The sequence below is a fragment of the Rattus norvegicus genome, chromosome 5, assembly GCF_021556685.1.
Source record: "Rattus norvegicus strain SHRSP/BbbUtx chromosome 5, alternate assembly SHRSP_T2T, whole genome shotgun sequence".
NCBI lineage: Eukaryota > Metazoa > Chordata > Mammalia > Rodentia > Muridae > Rattus > Rattus norvegicus.
In genome coordinates, this window is record NC_141538.1 from 16,026,315 (window position 1) to 16,047,746 (window position 21,432).

Genomic DNA, 21,432 nt, shown 5'->3' on the forward strand with positions numbered 1-21,432 from the left:
CATAATTTTCTCAGGTCAGTGAATTTTGGCAGTAAAGAACGTATTTGTTTCATAGCTGTATACTAATCCAGTTCAACAATTATGTACTTTAACATGATGTTTTGGAGGATGTACTAAATTAAAAAAAGTTATTACACTCAATTAAAGTTATTTTGAATTGATTCTATACTTGGTTTTTACCTGGTGGTAGAAATTTAGTTCCAAAGTGCGTTTAAGATATTTATCCCATATTTATTTACCTGTGGATGTTATTTAATATATAATTATAAAACAATCTTGCCAAGCAATTTATGTTGGAGCTTTCCTAAAACCAGAATTTTGGTTATCACTTGTTTTAGACTGAAATCTATTTTCCATTAAATAAATATTGTAATTACAAAATAAATAAGCATTTCTTTATTTAAGTGTATTAAACAAACTCAACATATTCCTTGACATTGTAAGTTATAGAGTAAACTTTAGCAAATCTCAACGTACCCCATTTATTTGCTTCCATCTAATGATTATTGAGGCAATGTAACTTAAATTGCAATGTTCAACCTAATGAGAAAATTTAAATGTATTATAATAAATGCATTTTCACCTGGGATCTTCCATTTAATGCCATACATGGAAATAGAAAATAATTGAGCCTAAATTAAAACAAAACAATGTAGCTTAAAACACTCCTTAATGATGATAGTAGCTTTTATAAATTACTAATGGCTGAAAACAGCTAACTAAGATATCCATGTATTTAGCAAATACAATTATACCTAAACATTGTCTTCCAAGGGCCAATTAGTTTATCTTCTAATCTACTATTTTAACTCCAAATGAACATGTTTCATGGTTATGTTTTGAAATGAAAATTAGGCTTTAATCTTTTCAATGTAACATTCTCATAAAAGCAATTTGATAATTATAGGTATTTATAAGGACAATATATATTGTATAAATACTATACAAAAAATCAGTAAAAGCATTGATATTTAAAAAACTCCCTCATATTTAAATTATAATTACAGCTCATATAATTTATTGCTTTGTAGCTTGAAATCAAATTCAAATACAACTGGACAACCAGATTTAACAATGTATCAGGTTGTATAGAAGGTCCATGTTATTTCACATCTTATTTATATTTTCTTTTTTAGCATCCATATTTATTTTTCTTACCAAAATATTTACAAGTAAAGTTAAAATGTTTTGGATCAAACCCAGGGTCTTATTCACGTTAGGAATGTATTCTACTACTGAGCCTTACTACAATCAGTTACTAACTGTTACATTCATTGAGAGTAGATCTCATATTTCCCTTGACACTGAGGTTTTATAAGCCACATGGAAACTAACTGTGTTCTTTTTTTTTCTCCAGTGCAAGACCTATGCATGTGTGCTGGAGAGTCACCTAATGGGCCTCACTATTGACTTTAGCACAGGCTTCATCTGCTTTGATGCAGCAACAAAGGTAATATGTGTCAGGTGGCAGGAGAAATAGGTAGCAAAACTATCATTCAAGAATGAGTGAAAAGCCTTTGAACTACTTGAAGTCTTTAAAATACTAGTACATTGGATTTATTATCTTCATTTTTATTTACGGAACATAAGCTTCTAAATCACTGTTGATGCAAACAATTAATATAGCAAAGTAATTCATGCCACTCTGTTCATATATACATATAAATATATAAGGAGATTATTGGTAAATACTTTATATAGAGAGATATGTTATAGGTCAGTAGATTATAGATAATAGATGAATGATAGATTGATAAGAGATAACAGAAAATATACATAGATTGATGATAGATGATAAATGATAGGTACTGATTTATTTTCTTTTCATAAAAATACAGATTCATATGTTTGTGAACAATTCCTTCTTTAACAATTATTTTTAAGAGTTGCTTCACGATTTTTTCTCACTCAAACATAAATGATGAATGTATGAAAAACATGTTTTTCAGTTTTATATTTGATTTCTTAAAATTAGGTAAAGAATGGTGCAATTTGGGTGTTAGAAATGCCTACTAGATACCTGATATCAACACACAACTTAATATGAGTGCTGTGTGATCTGATGGCTTTTACATTTCCCAAACATTTTGGTCCATTGGAACAGTAATAGACTTTCTTCAGCAGTACTATCTATAAGAATAGTCATCCTTGTTTATCATCAGGAAACATGTGAAAAAATTAAAGTATTACACATCATTATTATCAGTTTGAAATGATCTTCCACCTCTTCTAGTTCTGGTCTTAGTCCTTGCATCAGCATCTTCTTTGGCCTTTGATTTTCAGGGAAGGAGTCTTGCTACTCTCTCTTTTATCAAAAGATAGACTAGCATGTTGTAAGTGGAACCATACCCTCCCAGTATTTCAGTGATTAACAAACAATATTTTTAAAATTTCCTCTTAGGTTAATGTGTGCACAAAACTTTCAAAAAATTTATTAAAAAAACAAGACAGTGACATATATGCTTGAGGAAGATTGAGTACAGATTGTTCAGGAAAGAAGTGGTTCTAATGTGTGTCAATCTGGTAATGAAAGTAGGGAATCCAGTAGATGTACAGAGTACTTATGATGGTTAAAGATGCAGTATATATGATGGCCAATCAGAAAGTCCCAACTATCTATGGACTGCTAGTGTTGGTTTGGTATTCACAGGAAAACTCAATGTTATATTCTAGAAGAACAGATTCTATCCCATAGATAAAATGTGGTCTCTGTGTGATACATAAAGCATATTAAGTAATTAAGAATCTCTAATGCAGTAACCCTTCTGATACTTTTAGTAAAACTAGTATCAAGTGAAAATAAGCTAGTATTATACTGATGAACTAATTTACTGATTAAATAACCTGAGTTCTAATTTGCTAAATATATTCAATAAATTAAACTACCTGTAAACAATCTCTTTCATCTGGAGAGATGACTCAGTGGTTAAGAGCAATGACTGCTCTTTAAGAGGTCCTGAGTTGAATTTCCAGCAACCATATGTTGGTTCACAACCATCTGTGATAGGATCAGATGCCCTCTTCTGGTATGTTTGAAAACAGCTACAATGTACTCATATAAATAAAGTAAATAAATCTTTGAAAAATCTCTCTTAAAATGAGAAAGTTTTTGTTTATTTAATCAGATAATACCAAAAATCTATTCTCAGTCATAATTTAGACTCTAGATTTATTTGGCAAAGTTGATAACATTTATCTGGCATCCATTGTGAAAAGAAACAGCCTCACATTCCTGGCCCAAGAGGATCCTGTCTAGTGCTCTCTGGATACATGAACCTAGAAGCAGTCAGGGGCAGGACACTTCTGGTTTCTGCCTGAGCCCAGACTTCAGTGTCTGGAGTGCAGACACATCTGAGAGCCGAGGTAAGACTAATTCTTCTGCTCCAAGCAACCTGCCTAGAGGCTTCAGTGGACACAAATCCAGGAGCAGCTCTCTATTCCCAGATCTGGCTGAAAGAAAACAGGTCTGCAGGAGTGAGGACATACAGGCTTACAGGAGGGTCAAGCCACTGACAGAGACAGCAAGACAAGTTAACACTAGAGACAACTTGATGGCGAGAGGCAAGCAAAGAAAACTAAACAACAGAAAGCAAGACTACTTGGCATCATCAGAGCCCAGTACTCCCAACAAGCAAACACTGGAAAACAAAACACACTGGAAAAGCAAGATTTGGATTTAAAATCACATCTCTTGATGATGATAGAGGAGTTTAAGAAGGATGTAAATAACTTCTTTAAAGAAATATAGATCAACATGGGTAAACAAGTAGAAGCCCTTAACGAGGAAACACAAAAACCTCTTAAAGAACTACAGGAAAACACCAGCAAACAGGGGAAAATTGAACAAAGCCATCCAGGAATTAAAATGGAAATAGAAACAATAAAGAAATCACAAACTGAAACAACCCTGGGGATAGAAAACATAGGAAAGAGATCAGGAGTCATAGATGCAAGCATCGCAAACAGAAAAGAAGAGATAGAAGAAAGAAATTCATGGGCAGGAGATACCATAGAAAACATTGACAACCATCAAATGTAATGTAAAATGCAAAAAGATCCTAACCCAAAAGATCCAAGAAATCCAGGAGACACTGGGAAGATCAAAGATAAGGATAATAGATAGGTATAGAAGATAGTTAAGACTCCCAACTTAAAGGGCCAGAAATATCTTCAACAAAATTATAGAAGAAAACTTCCATAACCTAAAGAAAGAGATGCTCATAACCATACAAGAAGCATACAGAACTCCAAATAGATTGGACCAGAAAAGAAATATCTCCCATCACATAAAGTCAAAACACCAAACACACAAAACAAGGGAAAGAATATTAAAAGCAATAAAGGGGAAAGGTTAAGTAACATATAAAGGCAGACCTATCAGAATGACACCAGACTTCTTGCCAGAGACTATGAAACACAGAAGATCCTGAACAGATGTCATGCAGACCCTAAGAGAACACAAATGCCAGTGCAGGCTAATATATCCAGCAAAACTCTCAATTAATATAGATGGAGAAACCAAGATAGTCCATGACAAAATCAAATTTACACAATATCTTTCTACAAATCCAGTCCTACAAAGGAAAATAGATGGAAAACTACAGCAGAAGGAGGAAAACCACACAATAGACAAAGCAAGAAAGTAATCTCCTTGCATTGAAAGCAAAAGAAGAGAGCCACAAAATCATAATTCCAACTCTAATAACAAAGATAATAGAAAAAAACAATCAGTATTCCTTAATATCTCTTAAAATCAATGGACTCAATTGCCCAATTATAAAAGACATAGACTAACAGACTAGATACATAAAGAAGACTGAGCGTTATAGTCCCTACAGGAAACACATATCAGTGAGAAAGACAGACACTACTTCAGAGTAAAAGTCTTGAAAACAACTTTCCAAGCATACGGTCAAAAGAAACAAGCTGGAGTAGATATTCTAATATCAAATAAAGTCAACAGTCAACCAAAAGTTATCAAAAAAGATAAGGAATGCACTTCATATTTGTCAAAGCAAAAATCAACCAAGATGAACTTTCAATCCTGAATATCTATGCTCCAAATGCAAGGAAAGCTACATTCCTAAAAGAAATCTTACTAAAACTCAAAGTACACATTGCACCTCACACAGTAATAGTGGGAGATTTCAACACTACACTCTCATCAATGTACAGATCATAGAAACAGAAACTAAGAAGAGACATAGAGAAATGAACAGAAGTTATGAAACAAATGAATTTAACAGATATTTATAGAACATTTCATCCTAAAAGAAAAGAATATACTTTCTTTTCAGCACCTCATAGTACCTTCTTCAAAATTGAGCATACAATTGGTCACAAAACAGGCCTTAACAGATACAAGAAGATTGAAATAATCTCATATATTTAATCAGATAACCATGGACTAAGGTATATCTTCAATAGCAACAATAATGACATAAATTACACATACAAATGGAAGCTGAACAATGTTCTACTCAAGGATAACTTGGTCAAGAAAGAAATAAAGAAAGAAATTAAAGACTTTTTAGAGTTTAATGAAAATAAAGCCACAACATACCCAAACTTAAGTGACACAATGAAAGCAGTGCTAAGAGGAAAACTCAAAGCTCTGAGTGCCTCCAAAAAGGAGCTGGAGAGTGTATACATTAGCAGCTTGACAGCAAACAGAAAAGATCTAGAACAAAAAGAAGCAAATACACCCCAGAGGAATAGAATGCAGGTAATAATCAGACTCAGATCTGAAATCAACCAAGAAGATAGAAAAAGAAATATACAAAAAAATCAACAAAACCAGGAGCTGGTTCTTTGAGAAAATCCACAAGATAGATAAACCCTTAGCCAGACTAACCAGAGGGTACAGAGAGTATTCCATATTAACAATATGAGAAATGAAAAGGGGGACATAACAACAGAATCTGAACAAACTTAAAATATTATCAGATCCTACTACAAAACAGTAGATTTAACAAAACTGGAAAATCTGGATGAATTGGACAAATGTCTAGACAGATACCTGGTACCAAAGACAAATCAGGATCAGATAAAGCATCTAAACAATCCCATTACTCCTAAAGAAATAGAAGCAGTCATTAAAAGCCCCCACACACAAAAAAAGCCTAGGACCAGATAAATTTAGTGCAGAATTCTATTAGACCTTCATAGAAGACCTAATACCAATACTGTCCAACCTGCTTTACAAAACAGAAACAGAAGATACACTACACAATTCTTTCTATGAAGCCACAATTATGTTTAAAACTAAACCACACAAAGACCCAAAAAAGAAAGAGAACTTCAGACCAATTTCCCTAATAACTATGAATGCAAGAATACTCCACATTCTCACAAACCGAATCCAAGAGCATATCAAAACCATCATCCAACATGATCAAGTAGGCTTCAGCACAGTGATGCAGGGATGGTTCAATATATAGAAATCCATCATCATAATCCACTATGTACACAAACTCAAAGAAAAATCACATCATCTCATTAGATACTGAGAAAGCATTTGACAAAATTCAACAGGCCTTCTTATTAAAAGTCTTCGAAAGATCAGGAACTCAAGGTTCGTACCTAAACATAGTGAAAGCAATATACAGCAAACAAGTAGCCAACATTAAACTAAATGGAGAGAAACTTGAAGCGATCCCACTAAAACCAGGTACTAGACAAGGCTACCCACTCTCACTCTACTTATTCAATATAGCACTCAAATTCCTAAGCAGAGATATCAGAGGACAAAATGTGGTGAAAGTGACACAAATTGAAAAAAATCAAGGAAGAAATCAAGATTAATATTATTTTCCGATGATATGATAGTGCACGGAGCCATATTGGATTTGGGCCTAGCCGCTTTTTGACTGCATGGTTCAAAGTGACTCTGGGCTGTTTGGCCACAGAGACTCACCCCTAAGATGACTGCCATAAGTCTTAAGATTGTTGGACAAAGCCTCTCCCATGAATTTACGGCACAGGAAGATAACATTCAAGGGATGCCTCAGCTCCCTTAGCAGATACCAGTTATCTCCTCAGTCAACATCCTTGCAAAGTTTAATCATGCCTGGGATATCAAGGTCTTTGGTCTTGCCTCGAAGTGCGGCTCTACACGCCGAGTTAGCATTTTCGAGAGCAAGCTGTCTAAGGAGAAGTCCTTCACTTTCATTTTGACCTAGGATTCTTTCAGCTGCTTCTTTTAGTCTCCCTACAAATTGAGCATAGGGCTCTTGTGCCCCCTGGATTATTTTAGTTAAGGGGGTGGTGAGTGCCCCTGTAGCGGGGACTGCTCTCCAAGCTGACAAAGCCGCCTGCACCCTTTGTGCGAGCACACCGGGAGACAGCCCCAGCTGTTTTTCCTCAGAGGCAAATGAGCCCCTCCCACATAGCTTATCTGCCGTCCAGGAAGCAGATTTACTTAAGGGATTGTTTCTGTTTCTAGCAGCAAGGCTCTCCGCTTTATCAATAAATTCAGATTTCCAAGTCAAATATTGTCCTCTAGTGAGGACAGATTGTACCACCTTGGTCCATTCACTAGGGGTCAAATACCCAGACCCCGCAAGTCCTTCTAGGATAGCCAAGGTAAAAGGGGCATTCATACCATAATTTTTAACAGCTGAATGTAATTCCTTTATGTGTTTGAGTTTAAGTTTCTTGTATACAGGACATGAGGTCCCACCCTCATCCTGATCAGGGCTTTCCTCTTCCGAATCTGAGGGTCCCTCCTCATAGTCATTTTCTTCTTCACTTTCTTGCTCCTCATTATGGTCACGATTAGTACTGTCTGGCTCGCGTTCATCTCTGGCCAACATATTTAGTGTTCTAGTACTGTTTAACTCAGACTCGTCCCTGGCCTGTCTGGCGCGTGCCCTAGTCATAACTGGGAAAGTTAGTTTTGGTTGGGGTTTACTACTGGCCTTAGCTGGCCCTTTTTGGGCATACTGTCCCTTAGTCATGGTCTCTTGTAAATCCTGGATTTCTAGTGTAAGATCCCCCAATTCCTGCTGTAGGTGTAAGATCTGTTTAAGCCCAGTAATTTGTGCTTGAAGTGCAGTCTTAGTCTGAGTCAGTTCCTCCACTACTGCCACTGGTAGAGGTGCAGGTGGGGCTGATGATATAAGGGGTAGATAAGGTGGGAGGCAGACAGGCCCAGATCTCCAAGTGAAGAAGATCCGAGTCTCCTGTGGCTCGGGACCATATCTCTCTTTCTCATACCTGGCAGCTTCCTCCTCTAATTCGGCCTCAGAGGCAGGATCTAGACCTGACTCAGAGCATGTGTTTTTCCCAGAAAATTCTTTAAGAGAAGGATAAATGGTTTTTGAATTTTTGGACATCTTGGGATCTTTCAGAGAGCTTAAGGCTTTGGATGAGGGATTTCCCTCATCCCCAGGCATATCAATAACAATGGAAGGGCAAGGAGAATGTGGCTCCCCGTTTTCTTTTTCATTGTTAGGTGAAGCCAGCCTGAGAGGCTTGTAAGAAGTCCTCTGAGACAGCTAGGAGGCGGGCACTCTCGCCTCCTTCCTCAGCATCTATTATAATGTCTCTAATGATACCCCAGTAACTGAGAAAAGCCACAGACACTGGGTCGCCGGCTTTCAAAAGCCTATTAATCTCCTGACCAACCTTATTCCAAGTATGGGGGTGAATATCGGGGGCACTTAAAATTAACCAAGGACATTTTTCATCTACGAAACAAAAACATTTGATTAAATCCTTTTTCTTAACTCTTAATCCTCTCTCCCTGAGTGAGCGTTTGATCTCTCCTATGAAACAAGCCTCCTAAATCCGTACCTTCCCCATGGCAATTAGACAACAATTATTCGACCGGTCCTTACCTCCCTCTCCAGTGACACACGAGCTATACGGCCTGAAGAGTCCACGATTCCCGCTGCAGCTCTCTTATCTCCATCGTCCTGTAGTCAGCCTTGCTTCAGGGTCCCTGTTCGGGCACCACTTGTCCCCGCCAGCGGGGACCCAGTTATTCAGGGTCCCGAAGAGGCTTTCTACCTGTGGGCCAAAATGGGGATGAAGAGAAGAAGGAGACCAAGCAAAAGTTCTGTTGTCGAGACACCGCAGGAACCTGAAAGAAACAGACCGGATAAACAGTTCTCTGCACCCAAATCCCATGGGAGGGAGAGCTAAACCTTCAGAGAGGCAGACAAGCCTGGGAAACCAAAAGAGACTGCTCCCTGCACACACATCTCCGACGCCAGAGGAAAAAGCCAAAGACCATCTGGAACCCTGGTGCACTGAAGCTCCCGGAAGGGGCGGCACAGGTCTTCCTGGTTGCTGCCTCTGCAGAGAGCCCCTGGGCAGCACCCCGCGAGCAAACTTGAGCCTCGGGACCACAGGTAAGACCAAATTTTCTGCTGCAAGAAAGCTGCCTGGTGAACTCAAGACACAGGCCCACAGGAACAGCTGAAGACCTGTAGAGAGGAAAAACTACACGCCCGAAAGCAGAACACTCCGTCCCCATAACTGACTGAAAGAGAGGAAAACAGGTCTACAGCACTCCTGACACACAGGCTTATAGGACAGTCTAGCCACTGTCAGAAATAGCAGAACAAAGTAACACTAGAGATAATCTGATGGCGAGAGGCAAGCGCAGGAACCCAAGCAACAGAAACCAAGACTACATGCCATCATCGGAGCCCAATTCTCCCACCAAAACAAATATGGAATATCCAAACACACCAGAAAAGCAAGATCTAGTTTCAAAATCATATTTGATCATGATGCTGGAGGACTTCAAGAAAGACATGAACACACTTAGGGAAACACAGGAAAACATTAATAAACAAGTAGAAGCCTACAGAGAGGAATCGCAAAAATCCCTGAAAGAATTCCAGGAAAACACAATCAAACAGTTGAAGGAATTAAAAATGGAAATAGAAGCAATCAAGAAAGAACACATGGAAAAAACCCTGGATATAGAAAACCAAAAGAAGAGACAAGGAGCTGTAGATACAAGCTTCACCAACAGAATACAAGAGATGGAAGAGAGAATCTCAGGAGCAGAAGATTCCATAGAAATCATTGACTCAACTGTCAAAGATAATGTAAAGCAGAAAAAGCTACTGGTCCAAAACATACAGGAAATCCAGGACTCAATGAGAAGATCAAACCTAAGGATAATAGGTATAGAAGAGAGTGAAGACTCCCAGCTCAAAGGACCAGTAAATATCTTCAACAAAATCATAGAAGAAAACTTCCCTAACCTAAAAAAAGAGATACCCATAGACATACAAGAAGCCTACAGAACTCCAAATAGATTGGACCAGAAAAGAAACACCTCCTGTCACATAATTGTCAAAACACCAAACGCACAAAATAAAGAAAGAATATTAAAAGCAGGAAGGGAAAAAGGTCAAGTAACATATAAAGGCAGACCTATCAGAATCACACCAGACTTCTCGCCTGAAACTATGAAGGCCAGAAGATCCTGGACTGATGTCATACAGACCCTAAGAGAACACAAATGCCAGCCCAGGTTACTGTATCCAGCAAAACTCTCAATTAACATTGATGGAGAAACCAAGATATTCCATGACAAAACCAAATTTACACAATATCTTTCTACAAATCCAGCACTACAAAGGATAATAACTGGTAGAGCACAACATAAGGAGGCAAGCTATACCCTAGAAGAAGCAAGAAACTAATCGTCTTGGCAACAAAACAAAGAGAATGAAAGCAAACAAACATAACCTCACATCCAAATATGAATATAAAGGGAAACAATAATCACTATTCCTTAATATCTCTCAATATCAATGGCCTCAACTCCCAATAAAAAGACATAGATTAACAAACTGGATACGCAACGAGGACCCTGCATTCTGCTGCCTACAGGAAACACACCTCAGAGACAAAGACAGACACTACCTCAGAGTGAAAGGCTGGAAAACAACTTTCCAAGCAAATGGTCAGAAGAAGCAAGCTGGAGTAGCCATTCTAACATCAAATAAAATCAATTTCCAACTAAAAGTCATCAAAAAAGATAAGGAAGGACACTTCATATTCATCAAAGGAAAAATCCACCAAGATGAACTCTCAATCCTAAATATCTATGCCCCAAATACAAGGGCACCTACATACGTAAAAGAAACCTTACTAAAGCTCAAAACACACATTGCACCTCACACAATAATAGTGGGAGATGTCAACACCCCACTCTCATCAATGGACAGATCATGGAAACAGAAATTAATCAGTGATGTCGACAGACTAAGAGAAGTTATGAGCCAAATGGACTTAACGGATATTTATAGAACATTCATCCTAAAGCAAAAGGATATACCTTCTTCTCAGCTCCTCATGGTACTTTCTCCAAAATTGACCATATAATTGGTCAAAAAACGGGCCTCAACAGGTACAGAAAGATAGAAATAATCCCATGCGTGCTATCGGACCACCACGGCCTAAAACTGGTCTTCAATAACAATAAGGGAAGAATGCCCACATATACGTGGAAATTGAACAATGCTCTACTCAATGATAACCTGGTCAAGGAAGAAATAAAGAAAGAAATTAAAAACTTTTTAGAATTTAATGAAAATGAAGATACAACATACTCAAACTTATGGGACACAATGAAAGCTGTGCTAAGAGGAAAACTCATAGCGCTGAGTGCCTGCAGAAAGAAACAGGAAAGAGCATATGTCAGCAGCTTGACAGCACACCTAAAAGCTCTAGAACAAAAAGAAGCAAATACACCCAGGAGGAGTAGAAGGCAGGAAATAATCAAACTCAGAGCTGAAATCAACCAAGTAGAAACAAAAAGGACCATAGAAAGAATCAACAGAACCAAAAGTTGGTTCTTTGAGAAAATCAACAAGATAGATAAACCCTTAGCCAGACTAACGAGAGGACACAGAGAGTGCGTCCAAATTAACAAAATCAGAAATGAAAAGGGAGACATAACTACAGATTCGGAGGAAATTCAAAAAATCATCAGATCTTACTATAAAAACCTATATTCAACAAAATTTGAAAATCTTCAGGAAATGGACAATTTCCTAGACAGATACCAGGTATCGAAGTTAAATCAGGAACAGATAAACCAGTTAAACAACCCCATAACTCCTAAGGAAATAGAAGCAGTCATTAAAGGTCTCCCAACCAAAAAGAGTCCAGGTCCAGACGGGTTTAGTGCAGAATTCTATCAAACCTTCATAGAAGACCTCATACCAATATTATCCAAACTATTCCACAAAATTGAAACAGATGGAGCCCTACCGAATTCCTTCTACGAAGCCACAATTACTCTTATACCTAAACCACAAAAAGACACAACAAAGAAAGAGAACTTCAGACCAATTTCCCTTATGAATATCGACGCAAAAATACTCAATAAAATTCTGGCAAACCGAATTCAAGAGCACATCAAAACAATCATCCACCATGATCAAGTAGGCTTCATCCCAGGCATGCAGGGATGGTTTAATATACGGAAAACCATCAACGTGATCCATTATATAAACAAACTGAAAGAACAGAACCACATGATCATTTCATTAGATGCTGAGAAAGCATTTGGCAAAATTCAACACCCCTTCATGATAAAAGTCCTGGAAAGAATAGGAATTCAAGGCCCATACCTAAACATAGTAAAAGCCATATACAGCAAACCAGTTGCTAACATTACACTAAATGGAGAGAAACTTGAAGCAATCCCACTAAAATCAGGGACTAGACAAGGCTGCCCACTCTCTCCCTACTTATTCAATATAGTTCTTGAAGTTCTAGCCAGAGCAAGCAGACAACAAAAGGAGATCAAAGGGATACAGATTGGAAAAGAAGAGGTCAAAATATCACTATTTGCAGATGACATGATAGTATATTTAAGTGATCCCAAAAGTTCCACCAGAGAACTACTAAAGCTGATAAACAACTTCAGCAAAGTGGCTGGGTATAAAATTAACTCAAATAAATCAGTTGCCTTCCTCTATACAAAAGAGAAACAAGCCGAGAAAGAAATTAGGGAAACGACACCCTTCATAATAGACCCAAATAATATAAAGTACCTCGGTGTGACTTTAACCAAGCAAGTAAAAGATCTGTACAATAAGAACTTCAAGACACTGAGGAAAGAAATTGAAGAAGACCTCAGAAGATGGAAAGATCTCCCATGCTCATGGATTGGCAGGATTAATATAGTAAAAATGGCCATTTTACCAAAAGCAATCTACAGATTCAATGCAATCCCCATCAAAATACCAATCCAATTCTTCAAAGAGTTAGAACAATTTGCAAATTCATCTGGAATAACAAAAAACCCAGGATAGCTAAAGCTATCCTCAACAATAAAAGGACTTCATGGGGAATCACTATCCCTGAACTCAAGCAGTATTACAGAGCAATAGTGATAAAAACTGCATGGTATTGGTACAGAGACAGACAGATAGACCAATGGAATAGAATTGAAGACCCAGAAATGAACCCACACACCTATGGTCACTTGATTTTTGACAAAGGAGCCAAAACCATCCAATGGAAAAAAGATAGCATTTTCAGCAAATGGTGCTGGTTCAACTGGAGGGCAACATGTAGAAGAATGCAGATCGATCCATGCTTATCACCCTGTACAAAGCTTAAGTCCAAGTGGATCAAGGACCTCCACATCAAACCAGACACACTCAAACTAATAGAAGAAAAACTAGGGAAGCATCTGGAACACATGGGCACTGGAAAAAATTTCCTGAACAAAACACCAATGGCTTATGCTCTAAGATCAAGAATCGACAAATGGGATCTCATAAAACTGCAAAGCTTCTGTAAGGCAAAGGACACTGTGGTTAGGACAAAATGGCAACCAACAGATTGGGAAAAGATGTTTACCAATCCTACAACAGATAGAGGCCTTATATCCAAAATATACAAAGAACTCAAGAAGTTAGACCGCCGGGAAACAAATAACCCTATTAAAAAATGGGGTTCAGAGCTAAACAAAGAATTCACAGCTGAGGAATGCCGAATGTCTGAGAAACACCTAAAGAAATGTTCAACATCTTTAGTCATAAGGGAAATGCAAATCAAAACAACCCTGAGATTTCACCTCACACCAGTGAGAATGGCTAAGATCAAAAACTCAGGTGACAGCAGATGCTGGCGAGAATGTGGAGAAAGAGGAACACTCCTCCATTGTTGGTGGGATTGCAGACTGGTAAAACCATTCTGGAAATCAGTCTGGAGGTTCCTCAGAAAATTGGACATTGAACTGCCTGAGGATCCAGCTATACCTCTCTTGGGCATATACCCAAAAGATGCCTCAACATATAAAAGAGACACGTGCTCCACTATGTTCATCGCAGCCTTATTTATAATAGCCAGAAACTGGAAAGAACCCAGATGCCCATCAACAGAGGAATGGATACAGAAAATGTGGTACATCTACACAATGGAATATTACTCAGCTATCAAAAACAACGAGTTTATGAAATTCGTAGGCAAATGGTTGGAACTGGAAAATATCATCCTGAGTGAGCTAACCCAATCACAGAAAGACATACATGGTATGCACTCATTGATAAGTGGCTATTAGCCCAAATGCTTGAATTACCCTAGATCCCTAGAACAAACGAAACTCAAGACGGATGATCAAAATGTGAATGCTTCACTCCTTCTTTAAATGAGGAAAAAGAATACCCTTGGCAGGGAAGGGAGAGGCAAAGATTAAAACAGAGACTGAAGGAACACCCATTCAGAGCCTGCCCCACATGTGGCCCATACATATACAGCCACCCAATTAGACAAGATGGATGAAGGAAAGAAGTGCAGACCGACGACAGGAGCCGGATGTAGATCGCTCCTGAGAGACACAGCCAGAATACAGCAAATACAGAGGCGAATGCCAGCAGCAAACCACTGAACTTTGAATAGGTCCCCTATTGAAGGAATCAGAGAAAGAACTGGAAGAGCTTGAAGGGGCTCGAGACCCCAAAAGTACAACAATGCCAAGCAACCAGAGCTTCCAGGGACTAAGCCACTACCTAAAGACTATACATGGACTGACCCTGGACTCTGACCCCATAGGTAGCAATGAATATCCTAGTAAGAGCACCAGTGGAAGGGGAAGCCCTGGGTCCTGCTAAGACTGAACCCCCAGTGAACTAGTCTATGGTGGGAGGGCGGCAATGGGGAGAGGGTTGGGAGGGGAACACCCATAAGGAAGGGGAGGGGGTGAGGGGGATGTTTGCCCGGAAACCGGGAAAGGGAATAACACTCGAAATGTATATAAGAAATACTCAAGTTAATAAAAAAAAAAATACCTTTTAACACTTACACACACACACACACACAAAAAAAGTTCTGTTGTCAAGGTCTTGTTTATTGGGATGAACTTTACAGCTTTTAAGGCTTTCAGGTAGGGGGAGTGACCTTGGTGAAATATTAAGGAGGGGGAGATGAGGGTATAGGCAGTGATAGCTGGAGGCAAAGAAGTCAGGCGATGAGGTCAGGTGGTGGAGACACTGGGTGTTGACTGAGGATATAACTGGTATCTGCTAAGGGAGCTGAGGCATCCTTTAATGTTATCTTCCTGTGCCGTAAATTCATGGGAGAGGCTTTGTCCAACAATCTTAAGACTTATGGCAGTCATCTTAGGGGTGAGTCTCTGTGGCCAAACAGCCCAGAGTCACTTTGAACCATGCAGTCAAAAAGCGGCTAGGCCCAAATCCAATATGGCTCCGTGCATGATAGTATACTTTTGTGACCCCCAAAGTACCAACAGACAATTACTGAGCCTGATAAACAACTTCAGCAAAGTGGCTGGGTATAAAATTAACTCACATTATAAGTAGCCTTTATCTACTCAAAGGATAACCATGCTGAGAAAGAAATTAGGGAAATGACACCCTTCACAACAGTTCCAAATAACATAAAATATCTTGGTGTGACTCTTAGCAAGCAAGTGAAAGATCTGTATGACAAGAACATCAGTCTCTGAAGAAAGAAATTGAAGAAGATCTCAGAAAATGGAAAGACCTCCCATGCTCATGGATTGACCAGATTACTATAGTAAAAATGGTCATCATGCCAAAAGCAATCTACAAATTCAATGCAATCCCCATCAAAATTCCAACTCAATTCTTCATAGGGCTAGAAAGAGCAATTTTCATATTCATTTGGAATAACAAAAATCCCACAACAGTTAAAGCTGTCCTCCACAATAAAAGAACTTCTGGAGGACTCACCATTCCTGACTTCAAGTAGTATTACAGAGCAATAGTCATAGAAATTGTAAGGTATTGGTACAGAGACAGGCAGGTAAATAAGTGGAATAGAATTGAAGGCTGAGAAATGAACCCACACACCCATGGTCACTTGATCTTTGACAAAGGAGCTAAAACCATGCAGTGGAAAAAAGCATTTTCAACAAATGGTGCTGATTCAACTGGAGGTTAGCATGTAGAAGAATGCTTATCAATCCATTCTTATCACCCTGTACAAAGCTTAAGTCTAAGTGGATCAAAAACCCCCACATCAAACCAGATACACTCAAACTAATAGAAGAAAAAGTTGGGAAGAGTCTTGAACACATGGGCACTGGGAAAAATTTCCTGAACAAAACACCAATGACTTATGCTTGAAGATCAAGAATTGACAAACGGGACCTCATAAAACTACACAGCTTCTTTAAGGCAAAGAACACTGTCAATAGGACAAAATGGTAATCGACAGATTGGGAAAAGATCTTTACCAATCCTACATCAGACAGAGTATTAATATCAAATATATAGAAAGAACTCAAGAAGTTAGACTCAAGAGAATCAAATAACACTATTAAAAATGGGGTACAGAGCTAAACAAAGAATTCTCAGCTGAGGAATATTGAATGATTGAGAAGTACCTAAACAAATGTTCAACATCCTTAGTCGTCAGGGAAATGCAAAACAAAACAACCCTGAGATTCTACCTCACCCCAGACAGAATGGCTAAGATCGAAACTTAGATGACAACAGATGCTGGCAAGGATGTGGAGAAAGAGGAACTCTCCTCCACTGCTGGTGGGATTGCAAGCTGGTACAACCACTCTGGAAATAAGTCTGGAGTTTCCTCAGAAAATTGGATGTAGCAGTACCTGAGTTCCCAGCATATACCCAAATTATGCTCCAACATACAACAAATACACATGTTCCACTACATTCATAGCAGACTTATTTATAATAGGCAGAAACTGGAAATAACCCGATGCCCTTCAACAGAGGAATGTATACAGAAAATGTAGTATATCCACACAATGGAGTACTACTCAGCTATCAAAAGCAATGACTTCATGAAATTCATAGGCAAATGGATGGAACTAGAAAATATCATCCTCAGTGAGGCAACCAAATCACAAAAGAAAAACATTGTATGCACTCATTGATAATTTCCTATTAGCCCAAAAGCTTGAATTACCCAAGGTACAATCCACAGACCACATGAAGCTCAAGAAGTAGGATGATCAGTGTACGGATGCTCCAGTCCTTCTTAAATGGTGAAACAAATATAACCATAGGAGGGGTTGTGGAGACAAAGTTTAGAGCAGAGTCTGAAGGAATGACCATTCATAGCCTGCCCCACCAGGGGATCTAGCCCATATATATAGCCATCTCTTTACAGGCTAAGCCAGAGCATGACAGATACAGAGGTGAATGCTAGCAGCACACCATTGAACTGAGAACAGGGTCCCCATTGCCTGAAATGGAGGAAGGATTGAAGGAGCTGAAGGGGCTTGCCACTCCATTAGGACAACAATACCAACCAACCAGGGATCCCAGGGACTAAACCACTACCCAAAGACTACTCATGGACAGACTGATTTCTCCAACTGCATGTGTAGCAAAGGATGGCCTTGTTGGGCACCAATGGGAGGAGAAGCCCTTGTTCCTGCCAGGGTTGGACCTTCCAGTGTAGGGGAATGTCAATGTAGGGATGCAGGAATGGGGGTGGTTAGGGTAGGGGGAACATCCTTGTAGAAGTAGGAGAAAGGGATGGGATTGGGGACTTATGGAAGGGAAACCAGAAAAGGGAATAACATTTGAAATGTAAATTAAAAAATATCCAATAAAAAAGAAAAGTAACAGCCTGTTTAAAATATACTGCATACATTATATTTTCACTATTAATGTTCAGGTTGCTGGTTTTAAGAATAGTCATAGAATGGTGTTACTATCTCCAAATTCACTTTAGACATTTTCCGCATTCTCAGAAGCACCTGTCTATTTATTACTGATCACTCATTGTATCCTTAACATTTGTAGAAATTTTTAAAATTACATATTTATTTTGTGAGTTTGACAATTTTGCCTACATGTATGTCTATGTACCACATCCAAGTAGTACCTATGTAGACAAGAAAAGCTGATCAAGTACCTTGGAACTCATGTAAAGGGTGATTATTGGTTGTCATGTGTTTTCTGGGAGCCAAATCCGGGTCCTCTACAATGGCAACAAGTGCCCTAAACTGTTCATTCATCTCTCTAGCCCAGACAATATTTTAATTAAATATAATTACATTATTTACCTTCTCCCTCTTCTCTTTATTCTCTATTCTTGGCCCCCCTTTTCTTTCAAATTCATGGTCACTTTTTCTTTAATTGACATTGTTGCAGGCATACACAAATACAACTTTCTACGCTTGTCTGTGTATGTTTTCAAGACCAATTACTTGATATTGGATAACCAATTAGGGGACTCATCCTTGGGGAAGACTTTAATTGTCTCTACCACCACTTTGTCTATGGGAGACACCCAGGATATCCCCCCCTTCACATTAGCATGTTGATTGATATGTTCTGATTTTGATTAGGCTGCCATGTGTATAACTTCCCTATCATTTATAAGAAACACAAACTCGAAGCTGATTCTGATCTTCTGGATCTTACAATCTTCCCACCCTGATTTTCATAATGTTTCCTGAGATTTAGGTGTTTAGGTTATCTTTTAGAGGTATCAGCTAGGGTTGGGCATCTAATGATCTCTGCATTTTAAACATTCATGGCTTTCTGTTATGGTCTCTGTCTGATACCTAGAGAACTTTAATTGATGAGGATTGAGAGACATATTTGTGAGTGTAAAGATAATTTATAATGTACATTTAGATCATACAGGTCTAGTAAAAAGGCAATAATGTGTTCTTCTTTAAGTTCTATGACCTTACTAGCTTTTGATAGTTGGCTAAGTTTCTTACAGAAGACATTATTTACCACCTGTTGAGTAGGTCCTAAGTCCAGTTATACAATTGTATATTACCACTAACATATGAGTGTTACTAATACTCCTTTAGGGATATATGTCATGCTGGTCATTGTTGTGGTTCATTGTTGCAGTTATAAAATTCTGAGGTATGTTGGTTGGTTTCTTCCCTTGACAGCCTGTACAGAACCTGCTGGTAGTTTGAAATCTAGTCCTCAAAGAAGAAGCTTTCAGGCCAATCAGATTATATTATCTATCGAACCTTATACCATTTTCTTTTGCATGATATATCCATTAGTCAGTAATAACCTATGTTATGTTAAGATTATATCTTACGATGATTTTAACATATATATACATGTATATATAACAATTGTGCAAGATTAATAACATTTGTAGGTATTAGTTCTATCAATTGTTAGAAACTAATGCTATAGTCTTGAATTCTTCCTTATTCTCATCATTAATTTTCATCAGATATAACATTTAAACATTAGGTTTGAGAGTCTTAAAACCCATGTCATGCCTAGTGGCCTCATTTATGGAATTTGCACCATGTAACAGTAAATTTGCTGGGCAAGTGTGGGGACCCCACATACTTCAGGTACTTGACTTTGAAAACCAAAGTATAACTAACATGGAACTCTACTCATAAAGTTCCAATGCAAGTTTCCAAGTAAGAAAAGCAATCAGTAGCCCTTCTCTGCTGTAAGGCCTACAAATCACCATAATAAGCCTGCCAGGAAACATTCAATGGTGCAATAGTCAACGTTTATTTTGTGTGTAGCCAAAGCTGTGCTACTGAGTTAAAACCTGTTTAATGAGAGGGAATCTATGGCTGGTAATGTAAGTCAAAGGGTGGTGGGCTAAAGACCCTAAAGAAGAACATACACTCTAGTGGATTGAATTTGCTTGGCCCAGCGAGTGACACTATTAAGAGATGTGGTCTTATTGGAGTAGGTGTGCCCTGGTTGGAGAAAGCCTGTTACTATGGGGGTGAGTAATAGGACCCTGCTCCTAACCACAGGAGCGCTAGTCTTCTCATAGCTGCCTTCAAAACAAGAGGTGGATCTTTCAGCTCCTCCAGCCCCATGTCTGACTGGACACTTCCATGTTCCTGCCTTGATGATAATGGACTGAACCTCTGAACCTTTAAACCATCCCCAGTCAAATATATTCTTTTATAACAGTTGTCTTGTTCATGGTATCTCTTCACAGGAGTAAAACCTTAACTAGGACATACACCATTATCCTAAATCATATAGTTTCTAATGGTATTCTAAATATACTTAAAACTTAGAGGTGAGATTATCACTCTGCCTTCATCAACAAAGTTTCTTTTTGTCTTAGATGAAGGCTACTTCAAAGAATCATAACTGATCAAAATGTAGTGAATAAGTGACAATGGAATTTCTCAATTGGTATAGCATATTTATAGACCAATGCCTACATTTAAGGTTTAAGTATTCTTAATAATAAAAAAACACATTAAAATTCAAAATGTATCAAAAATAACAAGAAATAAAAATTTGAAAATTTAAATGGTAGAGAAAAATAAAGATGTCAGTTACAATAAATATGAAAAGTAGGAATTACTATTACAAAGGTTTTTTTCTTTTATACAATTTTGTCATTATGTAATTTGAATAAAGGGGATATGGATTGGAAAAGAAGTCAAAATATTGTTAGTCACTGATGACAACAAAATATACATAAGTGACCCCAAAATTCTACCAGAGAACTCCAAGAGCTAATAAACACTTTCAGGAAAGTGGCTAAATGCAACATTAACTAAAAAAATCAGTATCCCTCCATTAAAACACAATAAATGTGTTGAGAAAGAAATGAAGAAAATACCACCTTTCATAATATAAAACACGTTCGTGTAACTCTAAGCAAGCAACTGGAATGACAAGAAGTTCAAGTTTCTAAAGAAATTGAAGATATAATAATGTGGAAAGATCTCCCATGCTCATGCTTTGATAGAATTATCATAGTAAAAGTGGGCATTTTACCAAAAGCAATCTACAGATTCAATGTAACCCAATCAGAATTCCAACACATTTTTATAGGCCTTGAGAACACTATTAAACTTTATATGGGAAAACAAAAAACCCAGTTTACTTACAATGATCTTGCACAATAAAAGAAGTTTTAGAGGTATCACTATCCCTGATTTCAATAAAGAGTAATAGTAATGAAATCTGTGGTATTAGTATAGAAATTGATAGGATTAATAGGATCAAA

The 21,432-nt window shown here is 38.0% G+C and overlaps 1 protein-coding gene across 2 annotated transcripts in view; it reads left to right on the forward strand.

Moving 5' to 3' along the window:
* Positions 1-21,432, forward strand: part of Sntg1 (syntrophin, gamma 1) — an 841,911-nt gene that overhangs the window by 776,309 nt on the left and 44,170 nt on the right. For both annotated transcript variants that reach the window (NM_001411862.1, XM_087550418.1), the window contains 1 exon segment: positions 1,358-1,450. In NM_001411862.1, coding sequence (NP_001398791.1) covers positions 1,358-1,450 — 93 coding nt within the window.